Source organism: Schistocerca gregaria, chromosome 1 (assembly GCF_023897955.1).
Source record: "Schistocerca gregaria isolate iqSchGreg1 chromosome 1, iqSchGreg1.2, whole genome shotgun sequence".
NCBI lineage: Eukaryota > Metazoa > Arthropoda > Insecta > Orthoptera > Acrididae > Schistocerca > Schistocerca gregaria.
Genome location: NC_064920.1, coordinates 383,079,852 through 383,099,579, shown reverse-complemented (window position 1 = coordinate 383,099,579; position 19,728 = coordinate 383,079,852). Strand labels below are relative to the sequence as shown.

The 19,728-nt window shown below is 37.9% G+C and overlaps 1 protein-coding gene across 3 annotated transcripts in view; it reads right to left on the bottom strand.

Moving 5' to 3' along the window:
* Positions 1–2,849: 2,849 nt before the first annotated feature.
* The window catches only part of LOC126348329 (serine/threonine-protein phosphatase 2A 56 kDa regulatory subunit epsilon isoform), a 267,854-nt gene continuing 250,975 nt past the window's right edge, over positions 2,850–19,728 (bottom strand). For 2 of the 3 annotated variants that reach the window (XM_050002345.1, XM_050002347.1), the window contains exon 10: positions 2,850–7,801. In XM_050002345.1, coding sequence (XP_049858302.1) covers positions 7,717–7,801 — 85 coding nt within the window. In that variant the 3' untranslated portion in view covers positions 2,850–7,716. The remainder of the gene's footprint in view (positions 7,802–19,728) is intronic. The other variant, XM_050002346.1, reaches the window with a different exon arrangement.

Genomic DNA, 19,728 nt, shown 5'->3' with positions numbered 1-19,728 from the left:
CACACCTGTGGTCATGGAACATTCGAAAAGACAACCAATCGAAAGGCGAAGAAGATATTAACATGAAGGGAAATGTAGTGTAAAAGAAATGTCCCACCTCGGAGCACACACTTGTCACAAGGAATGTGGTCGACATTTTTCACTTGAACACCAGCAACATCTATTTGACTTGTTCTACGCATTAGGTAGTTTTGACTTGGAGTAGGAATACATTTTTGCTATGCTGAAGGTAATCCCAATGGCACATTCGTGTTCTTCTAGTACTACAGTGTCGCTACGAGTAACAACACGCCTATATCATTTCCAGAATGAAGAGGGAGTGGATGCAAAAATCTGTAGAACATTCTTTAAGAACATTTTGAGATATCAATTGGTAGGATTACAAGAGTTCTTTTGCACAAAGTGCAGCACCAGACCCCACCCATCAATAAGCGAGGCACATGCCCTGCTAAAAACAAAACACCAATAGCTAAGACGGTTACGGTAGAGAACTTCATAAAATGGTTTCCAGCACATCGGAGCCATTATGCACGAATGAACGAAACAGTGGATCAGAAGTATTTGTCACCATACCTGAGCATGAGGAATTATACCATTTATAGATAGCTGAACTTGATGATCTGGTCTCATACTACATGTCTGGCCAGATATTTTATACAACATTTAATCCGCCCTGTCCATCTCCCTGTAAATGATTCCTGCCATAAATGTGACCTCTATAACATCAAACATGCTGCAGCTGACGCCGTGAAGGAGAAGGGTAAATGGGAACATGAAAGAGTTGTTACATCAACGAAAGGCCAAATGTGTGCAGATGGGAATGCATCATGATGCAGTAAAAGGGAGTAATTAGGAGAACGATATGACCATGATTGCCTTTGATTTGTTGATGACTTTAGCGAAACCGGTACTTACGACAGGTACCTGTTGCTACAAGCAGCAATTGTGGGCATACTGCCTTGGAATATGCGATCAATGTACCAAGAAAACTTACATGTATGTATCGAGTGAGGGCAAAGCATCCTGAGGACCGCAAGAAATTGGATCATGTCTCATGCATTACATTAAACACAATGTCCAAACAAATCAACTGATAATGTCCACAGATCAGAGTATAAAAATGGCCTTTGTGGTTCTATATGCAGACTTCACACCAGAAGTAATCCACCATAAATTCCTAGTCAGTGGGCATTCATACCTACCATGTGACCAGGACTTCGGTATCATCGCGGCGAACAGGAAATTTCACCCGAACATATACACACCCTCTGATTGGATGTCATTATCACTGCATGAAAACAACGACCCTTCACTGCTATACCGATGACAAGGAATGATTTCATGTCAACAGTACGTTTAGAAATAAACATATGTAACCGTAAAGTGTCTACACAAAACACCGTGGTGCAATGGTTCCATATTCGTTGGCTTCAGTGTAAAGCATCATCTCCCCATATCATGTTTTGTAAGTACTACAATGAGCCAGATGTCCCATTCACCGACGTCAGTTTTGCTAAATGAGGGTCGAAAGTAATTGAGACTCGGGACGTACTATATCCCAATGGACACGCTATTAGCACATTGAAAAAGACCGATTTAATGACCTTGCTGCAATTTGTACCCCCGGTGTACAATGGTTATTACTGTAACTTGAAGACAGCTGCACAGCCATGTGGTGACACCATCCCTGTAAATGATGATACGGCTGATGTACATTAATGCCTCGTGTATCTTGTCCAATGTTCAACTACAGTGTGTAAAGCAATAACGGCCTATTCCAAACATTTTGTGTATTACGGCCAGGTGTGCCAAAACAATAGTGGCCTAACCCACACAAAAAAAAACAGTCTAAAAACACTATTACAGTTAACTCCATGTATAGCCAATTACCGAACACCATATCACATTATGTATACCACTATCATTGCTATGTGCTGAAGGCCTTAATTGTCAAAAGCATCCAAGCCTGAGGAAGGAGCGTTATAGTCTGGGGAATGTTTTCATGGCATTTCCTGGGTGATCTTGTCATCCTGGAATGCACAATGGATCAAGAAAAGTATCCCATCTGTCGTTGGGGACCATATCCACCCCTACACGCCATTTGTTTTTCCTCTACATGATGGCATCTACCAGCAGGGCAAACAATATGTCACACAGCTTGTAGTGTGTCTGTGGTTCGAAAAGAACCAAAATGAGTATACCATTACCCCCGCCCACCAGACTCCCCGGATTGAAACCCGATTGAGTGTCTGTGGAGCCACCTCGACCACACTGTTCTCATTGTAGATCCTCAACGGATAAACCCTGCACAGCTGGTTATGGCACTGGAGTCGGCTGGGTTCCACGTCTTTCGGTCTTCTTGAAGCTCACTGACACAATTCCTGCACGTCCGCACTACAGGAGATTATTAAGTGTTTTGACAGGTGGTAGCATTAATGTGACTTGACAGTGTATAATCATATCAGAGGCAGAGAAATATGCCTTGGACCACATTTATATTGGCTCCCATGATAACGACTTTTCCTACAGCAGTCAGTTCTACCTGTGACCAGCAAAAAAAAAAGAGAAGGAGGGTACGTTTCTTTGTTTAGATTTTGCATGTGTATAAAATTTGTTTCCCCCACATGAAAAACTTCTCTGGAATGTATAGCCTTATTAGCCAATAAAACCTGTTAAAATGGTAGCAGTTACACAGCACATTTATAATATGTTATTGACAGAAACAGAAATTGAATATTCTAAAGTTAGCTACAGATCTGGACAAAATGGGAATTTGTGTAACTGCAGCTGTGAGGAATAATAAATGTTTTGGAAGAATATCTTTGGTTGAGATGATTACAAACACACTATACAGCACAAGTTGCAACTCTTTATTCATTTAAAATTTGGTTTCAATGCAATATACATACTAATAGTTTCCATGACACTTCAGATTCCTATAAAAGGCATTTTCCATCAGATCCGTTATTTCTCAAATCTGGAGGGAAGAAATGGGAAAGTATATGTTCTCACTGATGCACATTATTTACATATAAAATAACACTGCTGGATCTGGGAGTAGGGTTTCTAACATGCAACAATGGCGAGAAAGTGGATTAACAGCACTAGTTGTTGTTTTGCTTCTGTAACAAGTTCTGTTTATGTGGAAATGTCCTGAGAAAGACAACTTTCTTCAATTACACATTATTTAGGTACATCTCACTTCTCTACAAAAGGGATGTGGCATATAAACAGTCAAGAAATTACTGATGTACACCACCTCTGCAGCACTCAATTCCTTAAAAATGCATTCTTTTACCCATATATATTTCTCTCTCTCTCTCTCTCTCTCTCTCTCTCTCTCTCTCTCTCTCTCTCTCTCTCTCTCTCCCTCCCCTTCTGTCTCTTTTTTTTAGGCAACCATGTAGACATTTCAACATTTAGTTTGTCCCAGCTGAGGTCTAAGCAAATACGGCATACAAAAATTTAAATCAAGTATGAATTATCCTATGTTATGCAAATTAACTGATATATATGGTCATCTGTGATTTGGCACAGAATAGTTGGGTAAATGTGTCAACATTTATTAGCTTCGGTTGACACGAGTCTACAGAATGGCAGTATTTTAACGCCCATAGTAAACATGTGACAATATGCATTCAGGTTTCAATCAAATGTATACAAAGTTAGTAAACAGCACTGTGGAGGTATTAAAACCAAGAAATGACATTATGTGCAAGAATGACTCTTCCTCATTACAGAACACAATGATTAAAGTCTCACAAAGCAAAAACGAGTTGAATTCTTACATCCTTGCATGCACACAATAAAAACATTCAACAAATTCAGAAGTAAAATACATACACATCATTATTACTCATGAATTAATAACTGTTGTTAAATCCTGGAGACAACTTTAAAACATGTGATTTCTGTAATTCACTCTAATACAACAGATACACAAAACAAAATTTGTGTGTACATGCATACTTTAATTCTCTCTCTCTCTCTCTCTCTCTCTCTCTCTCTCTCTCTCTCTCTCTCACACACACACACACACACACACACAAATACGTATGTGCGGAAGTTTTGTGATCATCACAAAAATATGAATCACAGCAAATTACAACAAAATACACCATATGTTTTATATGTTTTGTAATGATAAGCTGGAAACAAGAATAAAATGTTTTGTGGTTTCTTTAATGCCTTGTAATGTGAAATGTCAAAAAAAATCTATATAGTACTCATGATAAACCTCTGGTTTTGCTCTGTGACAAAATTGTCCCATTACCATTTATCACATTTCACAGTACAGGCTCACATACTTTATAAACATCCACTGGCCTTCAGAGTGTATGGTTCACTGTGCATTGGAATAGTTTACAAATGCATAATCGCATCATTTACAAAATCAAACTGTTACATTACCAAACAATACATTCTGTTTATGAACTGCGACTCTTGTCATATCAAAGTCAAAAGTTTCTCCTTTTTATTAAAAGATAAAACCTGCAATCTCATAAGTCACTTTGAATTTTTAGAACATCTTTTCTGTACAGGAATTTTGTAGGAACATATTTTTAGAACTATACACATAGCAACTATAAAATGAGGCAATAAAACCAATGATGGGAATAACTGAGCATGCAAAAACACACACACACTCTCTCTCTCTAACCAAATGGTCTAGTGCTCTACCCAAAAAAGACAAGGTATTTGCCAGCACATAAATGATTGTTGTTGACAGTGTCACTTCATGGTCAAAACCAGACCTCACATATTACAGGTCCATTAATTTCCCTCTTATTGAACATGGCTGACATGCTGGTTTCCTCAGTTTTTCTGTATCTGATAATTCAGTCATCATCAACATGGTGTCTTACACATTCCTGTACGAAGGGGACAATAAATAAGAAACTGAAGATGTGTAAATTGCAGTGAGAATCACAACATTTATAAAAAGAGGGAGAAAAAAGAAAATAACAGTTCTAACACAGCCTGTCTAGTGGTGAAAATAAGAAGAGAAACAGGAGCCAAATAGAAGATATTCTGTTGTTTCACACAACAGAACATGCTTTGCGTCTTACATTGGGGTCATTTGGGGGGTGGGGGAGGCAGTGAATATTAAGGCGTAAACAGGGGGAGGGGGGGGGGGCCTTGGGTAGGTGCCTATGCCACCATGTTTTTAAATAATGCCACAGCAAAATTATGTATAAAATTATGTTTATGTATGATATTTAACTCTATCACGTATACAATGGAAATTAAGGTAGATTGATAGGTACAAATATTATGCACTATCAAACTGTTTACATATTGACACTGCTCACAAATAAGAATTGGTTTTTATTAACTGAAAATGTAAGTATCAAGTTAGCAGCTGTTTTAATTCATGGAAATCTTTCACATAACCAATTTTTTGTTTTGTTTTATCATCTTTGGCTACTCAACAAGTGCAAATCATTCCTGAAGAGTTAGAAGACACAATCTGGTTTAGTAATTGCAGAATTTACTTTTTTTGACAACTGCTCTCAGTTCATAATTGAAAAAGTGTTTGTCCTATACCATGGCATGTGAAAACTGAATGCATGATCAATCACATGATGTTTCCCATAAAATAGTGTTCAAGTATCAAAGATATAGTCAAGAAAAAGCACATGAAATTTGTATTTTTTCTAATTTGGAATAAAACCATGTTTGGACACTAGAAGCTGAACAAAAAGCAATGCACTTGAGAAGAATCATGATACTTATGTATTACAATAATCAAGTGAAATTGTTAAACCCACACCTACACATGTATAACATATGGGGCTGCTGCCTAAACATGACTACTGCGTGCACCCTTTTACAGTGTGAGACTGATAGCTTTGCTTTTGCAAATGGCAGTATCAGTAGCATCTGTTATAATTTGTTATTTCTAAGACTAGTGATTAAATTCTGATAAATTTGCCCATTTTTAGTAACATTCGTGGGCTCTGGCACAATAAGAAGCCTGACTGACAGGAGCTCCACAACTTTCATTACTGCTTACTGTAACCCTTTCATCAGTCTTTGCATAATAAATACCGACACATATCTGTTTAGATTAACAAATGTTATCCCTCATGAAATCAAAGGCATATAAATGATCCCAAATTTTCTGAATCACTTTCAAGGTACCTGCATAAATACCATTTATTCATTGCTACAAAGAGCAGGGCGTGACGGGTTTGTGAATTCCATTATTCGATTGGAATGCTATTTTAAGCATAACTAACATCAAAGAGGTCCTGCCTCGAAATGTTTTATCCTGCTCAACAGAATAAACATTACCTGCTACTGGTATACTGAACAATGATAAAGTGAAATTTTTACAAAAGAAAAAGGAAACAAGAATAATAAATCATTATATTACAAGAAAACATAATCTAAAATTATCCTGTGAACTCTAAAAACAACTACAACTTGAATTTCATTTAGCGACCACTATAAAACAATTATGAGAATCCACATAATGCTAGCATCTGTTCAAGCCTCATACACAATTCTGGAATTGATAATATTACAGAATGACAGAACAATTCCAGTAAAACATTAAGCATTTCTTTATTAAACTAATAAGTGTCCAACAACTAGGTGACTGATGAATACAGTTCTTTTGTGGAATATACATATATACTTTTTTAATATTTGAACAACAATGTGATTGCTAATACTATGACATTACAGTCACTCAGCAGCAGACTGGAAAAAATTGTCCAATATTACCTTAAAAATTCAGCTCTTCAAAATAAATAAATAAATAAATAATGTGCAGTCATCCACTCTCTTTTCCAAAAACAATTAGCACTTACAAAATTCTGATCATTTACAAATGTTACAATTTCAAAGTGATGTTGGCAGGTAATGTTTCACACAAAGTTATTTTTTAGGGGGAGGGAATGGAAAAATGTGAAAGAATTCATTTCAGAAATAAAAAATGGGGCACCCAAAGCCTGCTCCACACATCCGAAGGCTCAGTTAATATCTTTTATAAAAGACTGACAGGTCATATAGGCAAAAATTGTTTTCTTTAATGTTGTATTACCATAAATATCTACTCCAACATCACAAAAATAAACACTGAAACTCTGACTATTTGGATTTTAGGGGGAAAAAAATCAGAAAACAACTTCAAACAGAAAGGAGAAGCACTGATGAATTTACAATCATCTGAAATGTAAACAAATTGCCTACAAGCACACTTAAATAAAACTTTTGATTTACACATTAATTTTGTTGCAGATTTATTTTCTGAGGCATTTTTAAATGTATACATGCTATACAATATCTCATCAAATATATTTAATATTTATTAAGATTTCAGTCAGTGGAAATGCCAACAATTTGTGCAGAACAGTAGCACTTGGTGGATGCACATCAATATTCAGTTTATCCGCTAAGAATTATCTGGGTTTGGAGGTACACACAGAGGTGAACAATAATCCCGCCCGCCCAGTCTTCCTGCTTCTAGCTTCTGACATCATGTTCCCAACTCTCAAGACAAGTTAGAAGCTGAAGTAATCACATTCTTACAAATTTAGCTTAGCACCAATCTGGCTGCTGCTTTTCTCATTTGCTCTACCAGACTAACACTGACAATCACCGAGAGCTTTTAGTCTGGTCACCACACACGTTCATCACACAACAAATATAACAGCAAATAAAGTTCTATGATTCTTCTTTATAGTACATCACTTAATCATGTTAGGGTTATTTCTTTTTTACTTTATTATTCACCTCCAGTTCTGCAAGCCTTTTCCACAGCTCATCTCTTTCTTTCTCTCTCTTCTTTTCCCTGCAACAACAATAATAATTTGAAATGAAGTGGAAGGGGCAAATCTTCAAACTTCAAAGGGAGCTGGGAAGAATCTAAGAAGGTACATTTCAGCTAAGTAAAATACTATGAAATTCAAGTGCAATCCAATGAAATAACTGAACCATACAAAATATCATTTAACCAGGGTGCTTATGTTATTTACAAAATTATTCAAAACCTTGATTTTAAGAGTTTCATTGAGACACATTTCAAGAGTGGATATTTGACATGAGTAAAACATTTATATTCCTCTGGAACATCACCGACAATAGAAAATTTAAGACTGACTGATTTTGCCATGCAGTCCTTCTCAATAGATTTGAGATGATTGTTATTTACTGCTTTATATGGAGCTCTACAAAAATCTGGAGAAAGACTTTCATTTAAAGTAAAAAGTGTGGGTCCACAATGGGCACACAAATTACTCCTACTACAATATTCAATGCCTTGACATATTTTCCAATGATTTTACGAAGCTGTTTATTATACTTTTGAAAAAAACTTATAATATTAGTTATTAACAGCCAATGACTGAAATCCTGGAGTGTTCAATGTGACATGTTGTCATTTTTGTAATCTGCATGTGAATAGTGTTTGTTTATTCATTCGGATACTCAGTTGGTCCACAAGGTTTAGTGGACTCCATTATAGAACATTCCACAATGAATGTGTGATGGCCAATGGGAACAACCTTGCAACTTTTACATCTGTACCCAGGCCGTGTGTGTGTGTGTGTGTGTGTGTGTGTGTGTGTGTGTGTGTGTGTGTGTGTGTGTGTGTTTTCTGATGAGGGCCTGTCTGGCCGAAAGTTTTGTTCGACAGTCTTCTTGCTGTGTCTACCTGCGACCCCAGCATCTCTGCTATATGGTGAGTAGCAACTATCCTTTTCATAATACTGTTATTATTGCATCCTGGATTTTCTGTTGTTCAAAATACATATGCAATACTCTTCATTAAAATTTTCTTAATACCAAAATTACAATTTGAAATTTTGTGTCCGACATTGCTTACTCACTGAAGAGGCACGACTTCGAAAAAAGTATTCTGATGTCAGAAATAGTGGAGCATATTATAAGCTTAAGAAGATTTACACAGCAGATTCTTAACCAATACATATTCATTACAACAATACAAAAATACATGTCCTACTACTATGAATCGTATATACTACGCAAATGTCTTATCTACAAGAAGGAGGAGGAGGAGGAGGAGGAGGAGGAGGAAGTCATAAACTAGTTATAAAGAAGAAATGAATTTCAACAGTTACTAACCAGTAACAAGGGTGTGGCATAACATTTCAATGTTTCAGTCTTTCAACCTTTAAAACAGCAAACAACTATGAATGACTTCTACCAACAGCAATATATACACCATATAGTATAAAAGACACAAAAATACTTGCAACAACTTCAATGAGGCGGATTCAAAAGGCCACATTACATATAACAAGATACCTAATGTAATCGTTTCAATCTGCACGGAATGCTTGTCAAGAGTGGATTTTTGTTTCAGGCTGTAAACAGGACTCCAAAATAAAATCTCAATTAATTACACCTGGAAATATTGACTGATAATCAAAAAAAACCTTAAGACACCTAATCAGGAAAAAAGAGAATAATATGCTTATATTCAAACCCCACTCACAGAAAAGGGCAAATTATTCAGCAAGTTATCAGTAACTATGATGGGAGGGGGGGGGGGGGGGGAGGGGGAACCACAATCTTGCTGAAAAAATAAAACACTGATTTACTTAGTTGTACAAATCTTACTGTCTCACTGGCTTATTAAAAGAGATGCAAGATTGAGGACTGTTAAAAGGACTGCAGAGCTACCTTTGCACTATCACAGCTATTTTCATCCTCTCTCTGTAACATCGGTATTCTCACATTACAAACTATTTGGTTTCTATGAAATTTATTACATAATTTAATGAACTAAATTACATCATTTCGAAATTTAAGTACTGCAATTAATTCCTGACATCACACTTGTGCTGTTTGAACACATCAATTTTGTCTACATCATTTATACTGCCACTTCACTGGATTCACTCCTGCCCAAAAGGGCCCTCATAACTGTTTGTAGGCTTATCAGAAAACGTAACTGATTACCAGTTTTTGGGTTTTCAGTTGAGTTATCAGCAACAGACTTCACACTTTTAATTACATATATTGTCACCTCTGCAAATTCTAGATGAACAATACAATTTAGAGCATACTGCTATTCACCACATCGAGGAGGCATCAGACAGTAGACCAGCACATTTAAAAGTAGACTTCAAGACTGCTGTAAGCTGTAAAATACAAATGCCGGGAGATATAGCTAGATAGAGAGGGGGGGGGGGGGAGAGAGAGAGAGAGAGAGAGAGAGAGAGAGAGAGAGAGAGAGAGAGAGAGAGGGGGGGGGGGGGGGAGAGAGAGAGAGAGAGAGAGAGAGAGAGAGAGAGAGAGAGAGAGAGAGAGAGAGAGAGAGAGAGAGAGAGTGCTGATTAATGGATTTGCCCAAAATCTGATATTTTACCACAGTCTACTTTCACATGTGCCAGTCTGCTGCTCAACACAGCCTCTGGATGGTGAATGGAAGTTATAAGACAAAAAATGCAATGAACATCAGTTGAACTGATGACAGTAAATCAAGGTGAGAAATAATAAAGTCAGCAGGCGAGCAGGCCCATGGGCACTGCACGCGATAGGGACAGTCCCCTCTCCTGCAGCTGCCCCCCCCCCCCCCCAACTGCTACAAAGAAGGGAATAGCACTCACTGTTCATTGAAATACCATCCCTACTATTGATAATAGGAAACATCAGAGAAAAGGGCTAACCACATCTAAAAGCAATTAAAACAATAAAAAAGAGATGACATAGGCTGCTGCAAAAGAGGGAGGGTAGAGGGGTCCCCTAACACCCATCATGTGGGGGAAGATGCCCAACCTTAATGCCCCACCCCTGCTCCATACATGGTTTAAAATGTTGTATCTGACAATAAAAATCCCCTTTACCTGACAAAAATCGAGAACAAGTTAAATTGTCTGGGAATCATCCGTCAATACTAGAGTCAAGAATCCAAAAAACCCTGCTTAGCTCCGAGAGCCAGAAGGAGGTGCCATTCTGCCAAGACGTAAGCTACGTTCTGTAAGGTTCTGGAATGACAATGTGGATGTAGCTTGTTGCATAAAATAAAACTACGGTTTAAATATGGCCGATTTAGAGATGACAATATGGTAGATTTGTTCCGAGATGACTAGGTTCCAGTATATAAGAAAAAGTAGCAATACCCGCATCTTACAGTGGGTTGGGCAAGGATGCAGAGAGTATTAAACTCCTGCTTGCAACTAGTATTTAGATGAAGTATATGGGGCAGCAAAGTCCGATTTTTGACAAAAAAGAGGCCCAAAAACTGGGACTGTGCAAGAACATCCAAGTACTGGGTACTCAAGCAAATATTTGGGCCAGGAAGGGCCATGGTATGGTAACATCGAGTTTCTGCCTGACTTCATGATAGGGATGGCGATACCATCTTGCTGTTGTGAAAGAAAATTACTCTTAGCCAGATATGGTTGAAAATTGAGTAGATGTACCCTGCAAATAAAATTAAAATGTTCTATCGTAAGAACTGGGGTCTGGGGACTTATCATGAGATGAGGCAACAATTTGCATCAGTTCCCAGTCAGTGAAAGGATGAGTACAGGTTTGTTACAGAGTAAAGCATAAGATGTCTTCAATTTGGCATTTCTGCATGAGAAAGGTTACCGGTTACAAAAACCCTGCTGAATGGCAAGACCTGAAACGGTCGGCCTTTTGTGGCCCAGAAGACTATGAAGTTTGTCTCATATCTGGGAGTAGAAGACCATGTTCCCAAGGATGGGCCATAGTGCTCATAGCACTACCACATTTACTCAAGTATAAGACAACCCTCAACCTAAGATGACCACAATCCTTTTAAGAGACTCCTCCAGAAAAATTTATTTTTGAACATGTTCCAACTATCAAAACTTTTATTGACGTTAGTTATCTGCCTAAAATGTTAACATCACACCTAATCTAAACTTATGCAATTTATTTATTGTCTGTGATTTGATAATATGAGGAGGAATAAAATGAACAAAAAGAAATTGTTTACATTAATTTTTATCTTCACAGTATTTTAGCCTGTTGCCTCTGGCACCATTATTTTTAGTAAGCATCCTAACAGGATAGCTTTGACACTTGATTCTTTGTAGTTAATATTTAGTGGTTCTTCCAAATACATTGAGATTTCTTTTTTTCTGAACACATTGCAGGTTTCTTTTCTATATTGATTTGAGAATGTTACAATGTCTTGCTACAAAAACATATGATCCGCCCACCGCTCTCTCATTGGCTGTGTAGAATCGCACCTGACACACACCCTGTTGTTCCCATCATCCCTCAAAGTGAATATCTACGACAATGCTGTGGGAAACCATAAGTATGTCACTGGCTCCAATCTAGACTGTTAGCATTCTCTTCAGAAATGTCTGCTATTGTTGAGTATTTGTCCAATTTTAAAGTTACTTCAATCCCAAGTACAAATGGATTCACGCAAACTGCAGTTTCAAAATGGCTACAAAAGCCCAAAATACGCAGTATAGTTTCCCACACAAAATGTTGTCTGCTCACAGTTCCCCTCCTCACCATCATGGTAGTTCTCAGCCAAGCTGGTGTCACTGTTCCCCCTCCAAGCCTTCTGTAGTGCAGTGCTTGAGCAACAGTGAAACACAGATGGAAATTTCTTCTAGGGTGCAGGCCATGTGTAACAACAGTAAATAATACATAAATAAAAGATCGTAATCATGATTCAGTCCAATTCTCAAACTTTCGCTCATTCTGTTATCTAGTGACGTCTATTGATACTGTCTCCACAACAGTTCTTTCTGCTGTATTTTATTCTTCCACTTTCTTTGTTGTTTCATCTGAATGCCACCATCTTGTTCTACAGCTGATTAAAAGCTGGTAACATTTAGCCTGGTATCCTAATACATGAATTGCAACCGAATTTTTCATTTGCAACCCACTTCTTAAGTCATTTGTTTCTCATAATCAAATGAAATATTGAATTAAGTTCAGAATGAAATAATGGTTTTTTAAGGACAAGTTTTTTTGCCTTGGTATGTTACCTTCACTTAAAAAGCAGTATAAATGTACGTGTATGGTATCCATACATGTGAGAGAGTTTTTATTGCAAACCTGTTCAAAAACAACAAACGTTTCTAATCTGATAGAATTTAATGTTATTTCCTCTTGTGTTTCACCAAAATTGTTAATTGTTTACACAGAGCATTGGATTGTTGTAGTGGCTAGTTCACAGTTTCTTGCATACCTGTTGCATCAGTGCCACGAGTAAAATATCAAGTGATTGTTCAAGCAAGATCGATGCTGTCGAGTGATTTGGCTTATCAGGAAATATTGAGTGTATCTGAACAAAAGTATTGTATCCTATAACCCATGACCTTTGGAATTCTTCAAAATAAATTTGTATGAAACATCAATAGCCAAAGCTTCAACTGTACTTATGAGGCAACCCCAACAGGACATAAGCATCACGATTATATTTATTGCAGTTCAGTCTATGACAGGTTGTTAACAGGCTTATATTCTTGTACCTTTTCTTAAGGACTTGGCAAACCATTGCATGAGGAGGATGGTGTTCTGTACAACTGCAGTTTTTCATAAGGACTACCTTCGCTGTGCAAGTGTCTGCAGTTTCTGCATTTTGGGTCCACAGTGCAGCAGGATGACGTATGACCAAAGTGTGAGCTCCAGAAACAAATTATGGGTGGCGGTACATAAGGCTTCTTGTCACAGCTATATACCATGACTAACTTTCTCAGAGGGTACTTCCACCAAAGGCTCAAAAGAAACCGCCTGTATCCTCGAGATATTTTTGTTTGTGCTGTACAAATTGTATGCCTCGCCATTTTGAGAGTGTCCTCTAGCTCCTCATCTGTCTGGAATGTAAGATCTTTGTGGACGATGACTCCTTGGACAATATTCAAAGCTTTGTATGGAGCAATGGTTGCTGGTATGTCACTTATTTGTTCAAATGCCTTAAAATATGTAGATTGTCCGGCAGGGAGGGCTTTAATCAGTAATCGCTCATGATGACTCAGCGTCTCCAAATTTATCCTCATTTTGTTCCACAAAAATAATAATTTCATAACACTAAAAATATCACCATCTGTTCCAGTACATACCAAGAACTGAAAAAATTGTTTCGCTCCAAATCATCTGGCTTATCCCTCTTCACAGGGCAGCCAGGGTATGGAAATCAGTAGGAATATAACTGTCCATATTGAAACTTCTATATCTGTCTAATGAGACAGCCAGATAAGAATGCCATTGTTATGATTCAATCTGAAATATTTCATGTGCGAAATGTCTGCCCTGATGCCAGCACGTGATGGCCATTGTTATGAGTCTTGATGTGCCAGGAAGACAGGCAACTACTCCTTGGCAAGTATAGGAAGCTAGCAGCTTAGACATGAGCAGTGTGGTCCCTGTGGTGTCATGTCAGATTGTCCACTATATTGCCTTTCAAGAGCATGTACAAGACTACGTATGTACTATGTGCAGGTGATTTTGGACACGGCATGCAGTAAAGCAATATTTAAGGCATTCTTCCTGCCAGTCCACACTACGGGGTAGGCGTGGTGAAGGCGGGGGTGGTGGGGGAGGGGGGGGGGGGGGGAGACTGAGAATGAAAGTGAAATCTAAAGGGCACCAATAATTACTTCAGCCAAAAGGCGACAAAGTAACTTTAAGCAGAGGGCAATAAACTACCTAATGCTAAGCCAGACAGGTTCTATAAATTAACTACATTGGATATACAGTCAAATGGACCCTTACTAGCTTTTCATTTACCTATTCGACAAAAGACAGCTGGTACACCATCAAACACAGAGCAAGCTGCAAAAGCAGTCATCTTATCTATTAATTCCACTGCAGTCATCATGCACCTTATGTATGCATGGCAACAAGCCACTTATCCACATGGAAGCATGTCAACAGGATTACTCTACTTCTACACTTTGCTCCTCTTCCCATTCCCAATACGCCCCTAACCCACCTCTCAGTTTGGATTCGGTAGAAATGTTGGAACACATCAGGCAATACTGACTCTACGACTTATCTTACAAGCTAGATTAAGAAAAGGCAAACTTACATTTCTAGCGTTTGTAGACTTGGAGAAAGCTTTTCACAATGTTGACTGGAATATGCTCTTTCAAATTCTGAAGGTGGCAGGGGTAAAACACAGGGAGCAAAAGGCTATTTACAATTTGAACAGAAACCAGATGGCAGTTATAAGAGTCAAGGGACATGAAAGGGAAGCAGTGGTTGGGAAGGGAGTGAGACAGGGCTGTAGTCTCTCCCCGAGCAAGCAGTAAAGGAAACAAAAGAAAAATTTGGAGTAGGTATTAAAATCCATGGAGAAGAAATAAAAACTTTGAGGTTCGCCGATGACATTGTAATTCTGTCAGACACAACAAAGGACGTGGAAGAGCAGTTGAACGGAATGGACAGTGTCTTGAAAGGAGGATATAAGATGAACATCAACAAAAGCAAAATGAGGATAATGGAATGTAGTCGAATTAAGTCGGGTGATGCTGAAGGAATTAGATTAGGAAATGAGACACTTAAAGTAGTAAAGGAGTTTTGATATTTGGGGAGCAAAATAACTGATGATGGTCGAAGTAGAGAGAATATAAAATGTAGACTGGCAATGGCAAGGAAAGAGTTTCTGAAGAAGAGAAATTTGTTAACATCGAGTATAGATCCAAATGTCAGGAAGTCGTTTCTGAAAGTATTTGTATTTTCGTTCAACTGCTCTTCCACGTCCTTTGTTGTGTCTGACAGAATTACAATGTCATCCGCGAACCTCAAAGTTTTTATTTCTTCTCCATGGATTTTAATACCTACTCCGAATTTTTCTTTTGTTTCCTTTACTGCTTGCTCGGGGAGAGACTACAGCCCTGTCTCACTCCCTTCCCAACCACTGCTTCCCTTTCATGCCCAACTGCCATCTGGTTTCTGTTCAAATTGTAAATAGCCTTTTGCTCCCTGTATTTTACCCCTGCCACCTTCAGAATTTGAAAGAGCATATTCCAGTCAACATTGTGAAAAGCTTTCTCCAAGTCTACAAACGCTAGAAATGTAAGTTTGCCTTGTATGGAAGTGAAACATGGACGATAAATAGTTTAGACAAGAAGAGAATAGAAGCTTTTGAAATGTGGTGCTACAGAATAATTCTGAAGATTAGATGGGTAGATCACATAACTAATGAGGAGGTATTGAATAGAATTGAGGAGAAGAAGAGTTAGTGGCACAACTTGAATATAAGAAGGGATCGGTTGGTAGGACATGTGTTGAGGCATCAAGGGATCACCAATTTCGTACTGGAGGGCAGTGTGTAGGGTAAAAATCGTAGAGGGAGACCAAGAGATGACTACACTAAGCAAATTCAGAAGGATGTAGGTTGCAGTAGGTACTGGGAGATGAAGAAGCTTGCACAGGATAGAGTAGCTTGGAGAGCTGCATCAAACCAGTCTCAGGACTGAAGACCACAACAACAACAACAACAACAACACCTGACAAGAGCCTACTTCCATGAAAAGCATTTTCTTTACCACTTATTTGAATAATGACTGCCATATATTGTCTCCCCTTTCCAAGAGTTTCTCACCTACAACCAACCATCCATGACCTACCAACCAATCTAGGCCTAAACATTTTTCTCACTTTCAAGAGCTCTGACACTTTGGCCATAATAACAGAGATAAAACAGGCTACATTATTAAGTGCTCTGTTATCTGTCCAATATATCCATTTATAAACATGATGATTATGTAGCAATCTCTATAACATTAAATATTGAGTCCATCCTAAAACATGTCACCTCAATCACCCCCCCCCCCTTTTTTTCCACGATAGTAACACCCATTACATCGATCTTTCACCTGCACATAAATCTCCCAAACCTAACTCTACGGGTCTCTCCAAATATAGACAATTGAAGTGTTGACTTGAAGAAGGATGTAAGTGCCAAAATGTAAAATTTGCGGAGTAAGGAAAAATGTAACTACAATATTAAAAATGCTTTATTTGTTTAATTTTTGTGTACAATCACTGTCGTTTTGTGTTCTGAACTATTGTCATGAATAGTGTTATCAAAAATTTATATAAAGCATTGTTACCCCCAACAGTACAAAATTAAGGAAGAACATACGCTCTTGTAGAACTCATGATATTTTGGATCCCGGTAACCAAGCATTGCCAATAAATCTTTTTCTTGATATCACTTATGGATACTACCTGCGTATCATTGTTGAAGGTGTGTATGTTCTTGAATTTTGGAGCTTTCCCTTCTTGAAGATAGTATGACTCTCCAACCCCTTCATTTCACTGAAGGTTATCTTTGTTTAAATTAGTGATGATGTGTTTAGACACACGTCAAAGACATAGGTGACATCAAAGGAATCAGATTCTTCCAATGTCACCACTTGAAATGGATTTTGTAACTGTGTAGTTCTCACTAAAGTGTGAATTTCTTTAGGCACCACTGCCTTGCAAACATGTTTTCGTTTCTCAATAATGCTGAAGTTTCAATCACAAGGTGTATGAGAATGTCCGGAGACCAGAAACTTCAGATTAATGGAATCTTAGTATTCTCTAACTACTAGAAACATTAGTAGGAGCAGCACCATCCTCCTCTTATTCTATCCAGCTCAGTTGTCATACAATATTTACAGCTGGCAGGTGTAACCTAAGTGGACACAATTTTTAAAAACATGATGCAACCCTGTTGCTTCCACGTCCTCCAACTGCTTTGCGCCACATACACATGAAAGTAGAATTTCCCAAATGAATGCAAAAGTTGTAGTTTAACTGTTGAAACATGTAGAACATTCTACTGTGTCAAAGTGAGTGTGAACATAAGCTGTTGCATATCAACAGCCATAGTTGCTACAGTACTTTAAGTATATTAATAGATACCACATAATCAGAAAGAAGTCTGAGTTTTCTCAGCTTTCCTGAGGTGAAGTCCTTTTGTAGCTATTACAGAGAATCTGGATGCTCCACAACTGGCAGTTATTTCACAGATAGGGGAAGCATCTGCTCTCAGCCGTCTAAAATGGAAATTGGGAAATTCCCTCTTGAAACCTCTGCAGTAAAACTGATCACTGCTGTGTGTCTCAGCAACATCCTGCTTTAATGCAAGATGCAGCCAATTAATATTAACCCTACGGTGGGCGTGCCTTTCATACTTCCATGAGTGGGTGCATTGTGGCTTTTACATCGCAATGAGTATTACATATTTAACCTAAGTAAAAATAATCTTTATGTTATTGTTGCCTTCGCAATTCTCTATTTTTTCCATTGTAAAATATAACAAGCCGATATTCTTTATTGCCTTCATGGTTCTTTTAATTATATCACTTAAATGCACTGATTCACATAAAAAGAAAGTAACAAGGGAACATTATGAAATGGAGCATTCATAAACTTCCACTCCTGTTTATGATTGTCAATAAATTAGTCAACTTTCATCTGCAGCTCATTTTCACATTGCACACATTTTGTATCAATGACACTATGTTTCTTGCATTTGATACATACTGTTTTGGTTCTGTTGTCTGCGACATACAGGGTGATTCAAAAAGAATACCACAACTTTAGGAATTTAAAACTCTGCAACGACAAAAGGCAGAGCTAAGCACTATCTGCCGGCGAATTAAGGGAGCTATAAAGTTTCATTTAGTTGTACATTTGTTCGCTTGAGGCGCTGCTGACTAGGCGTCAGCGTCAGTTGATGCTAAGATGGCAACTGCTCAACAGAAAGCTTTTTGTGTTATTGAGTACGGCAGAAGTGAATCGACGACAGTTGTTCAGCGTGCATTTCGAATGAAGTATGGTGTTAAACCTCCTGATAGGTGGTGTATTAAACGTTGGTATAAACAGTTTACAGGGAATGGGTGTTTGTGCAAAGGGAAAAATTCTGGACGGCCGAGAACGAGAAATAACAGCAGCTATCCAAACTGTCACGCCTGGTATGCTACAGAGAGTGTGGAACGAGTTGGAGTATCAGGTTGATATTGCTCGAGTGTCTGGAGGGGGCCATATTGAACATCTCTGAACTTGTTTTAGAGTGGAAAAAAAAACACCACCTTTTTAAACATTCATTGTAATGATGTATAACAGAAGGTTATATTATGTTTCTGTCATTAAATACACATTTTTAAAGTTGTGGTATTCTTTTTGAATCACCTTGTATTTTACAAATTCCAGGTTTTGTTGGCCCCTTGGTCTCCTCTTCTTCATGTCTGTACTTGGTCAAGAAGGCATGAATATCCTTGGGAAGTCTCAGTTAATGCTTGTTGATTCAAATGTTCTTCCATTATGTCCAGAGCAAGATGTATCAAAAAATTAGTCTCCCTTCTTTATTATCAGGATTGTTGAATTTGAAAATAATGTTTGCATTTATCCCAGCAATATCTAGATGTCTGCAGAAATGTGCAAGTGGCCATTGTCGCATTATTCTGGAAGTACTGTAGGATGAGCACATCTGATGTACAGTGTCTACTTCTCCTTTGGTAGCATTGTAGTCCAAATTCACTCTTGATCTATTTCATTTGTGCTGAGCATTGTTGATTAAAAAAAATCACAGCTTTGTTCTTTTAATGAACAGTCGAGACCATACAAAAATCGTCTTGAAAACCAAAGAGACATGACTGGGCATCCTGGGTTTTATTTGCTTGCAATTCTTTAAGTACTTCTTCTTCTTCTTCTTCTTCTTCTTCTTCTTCTTCTTCTATTATTATTATTTTTTTTTTTCGTGGTTCGCAAGAAAGCCAAACCTTTGCCAAGGAAATTTTCAGCCAGAGGGTAGCTACT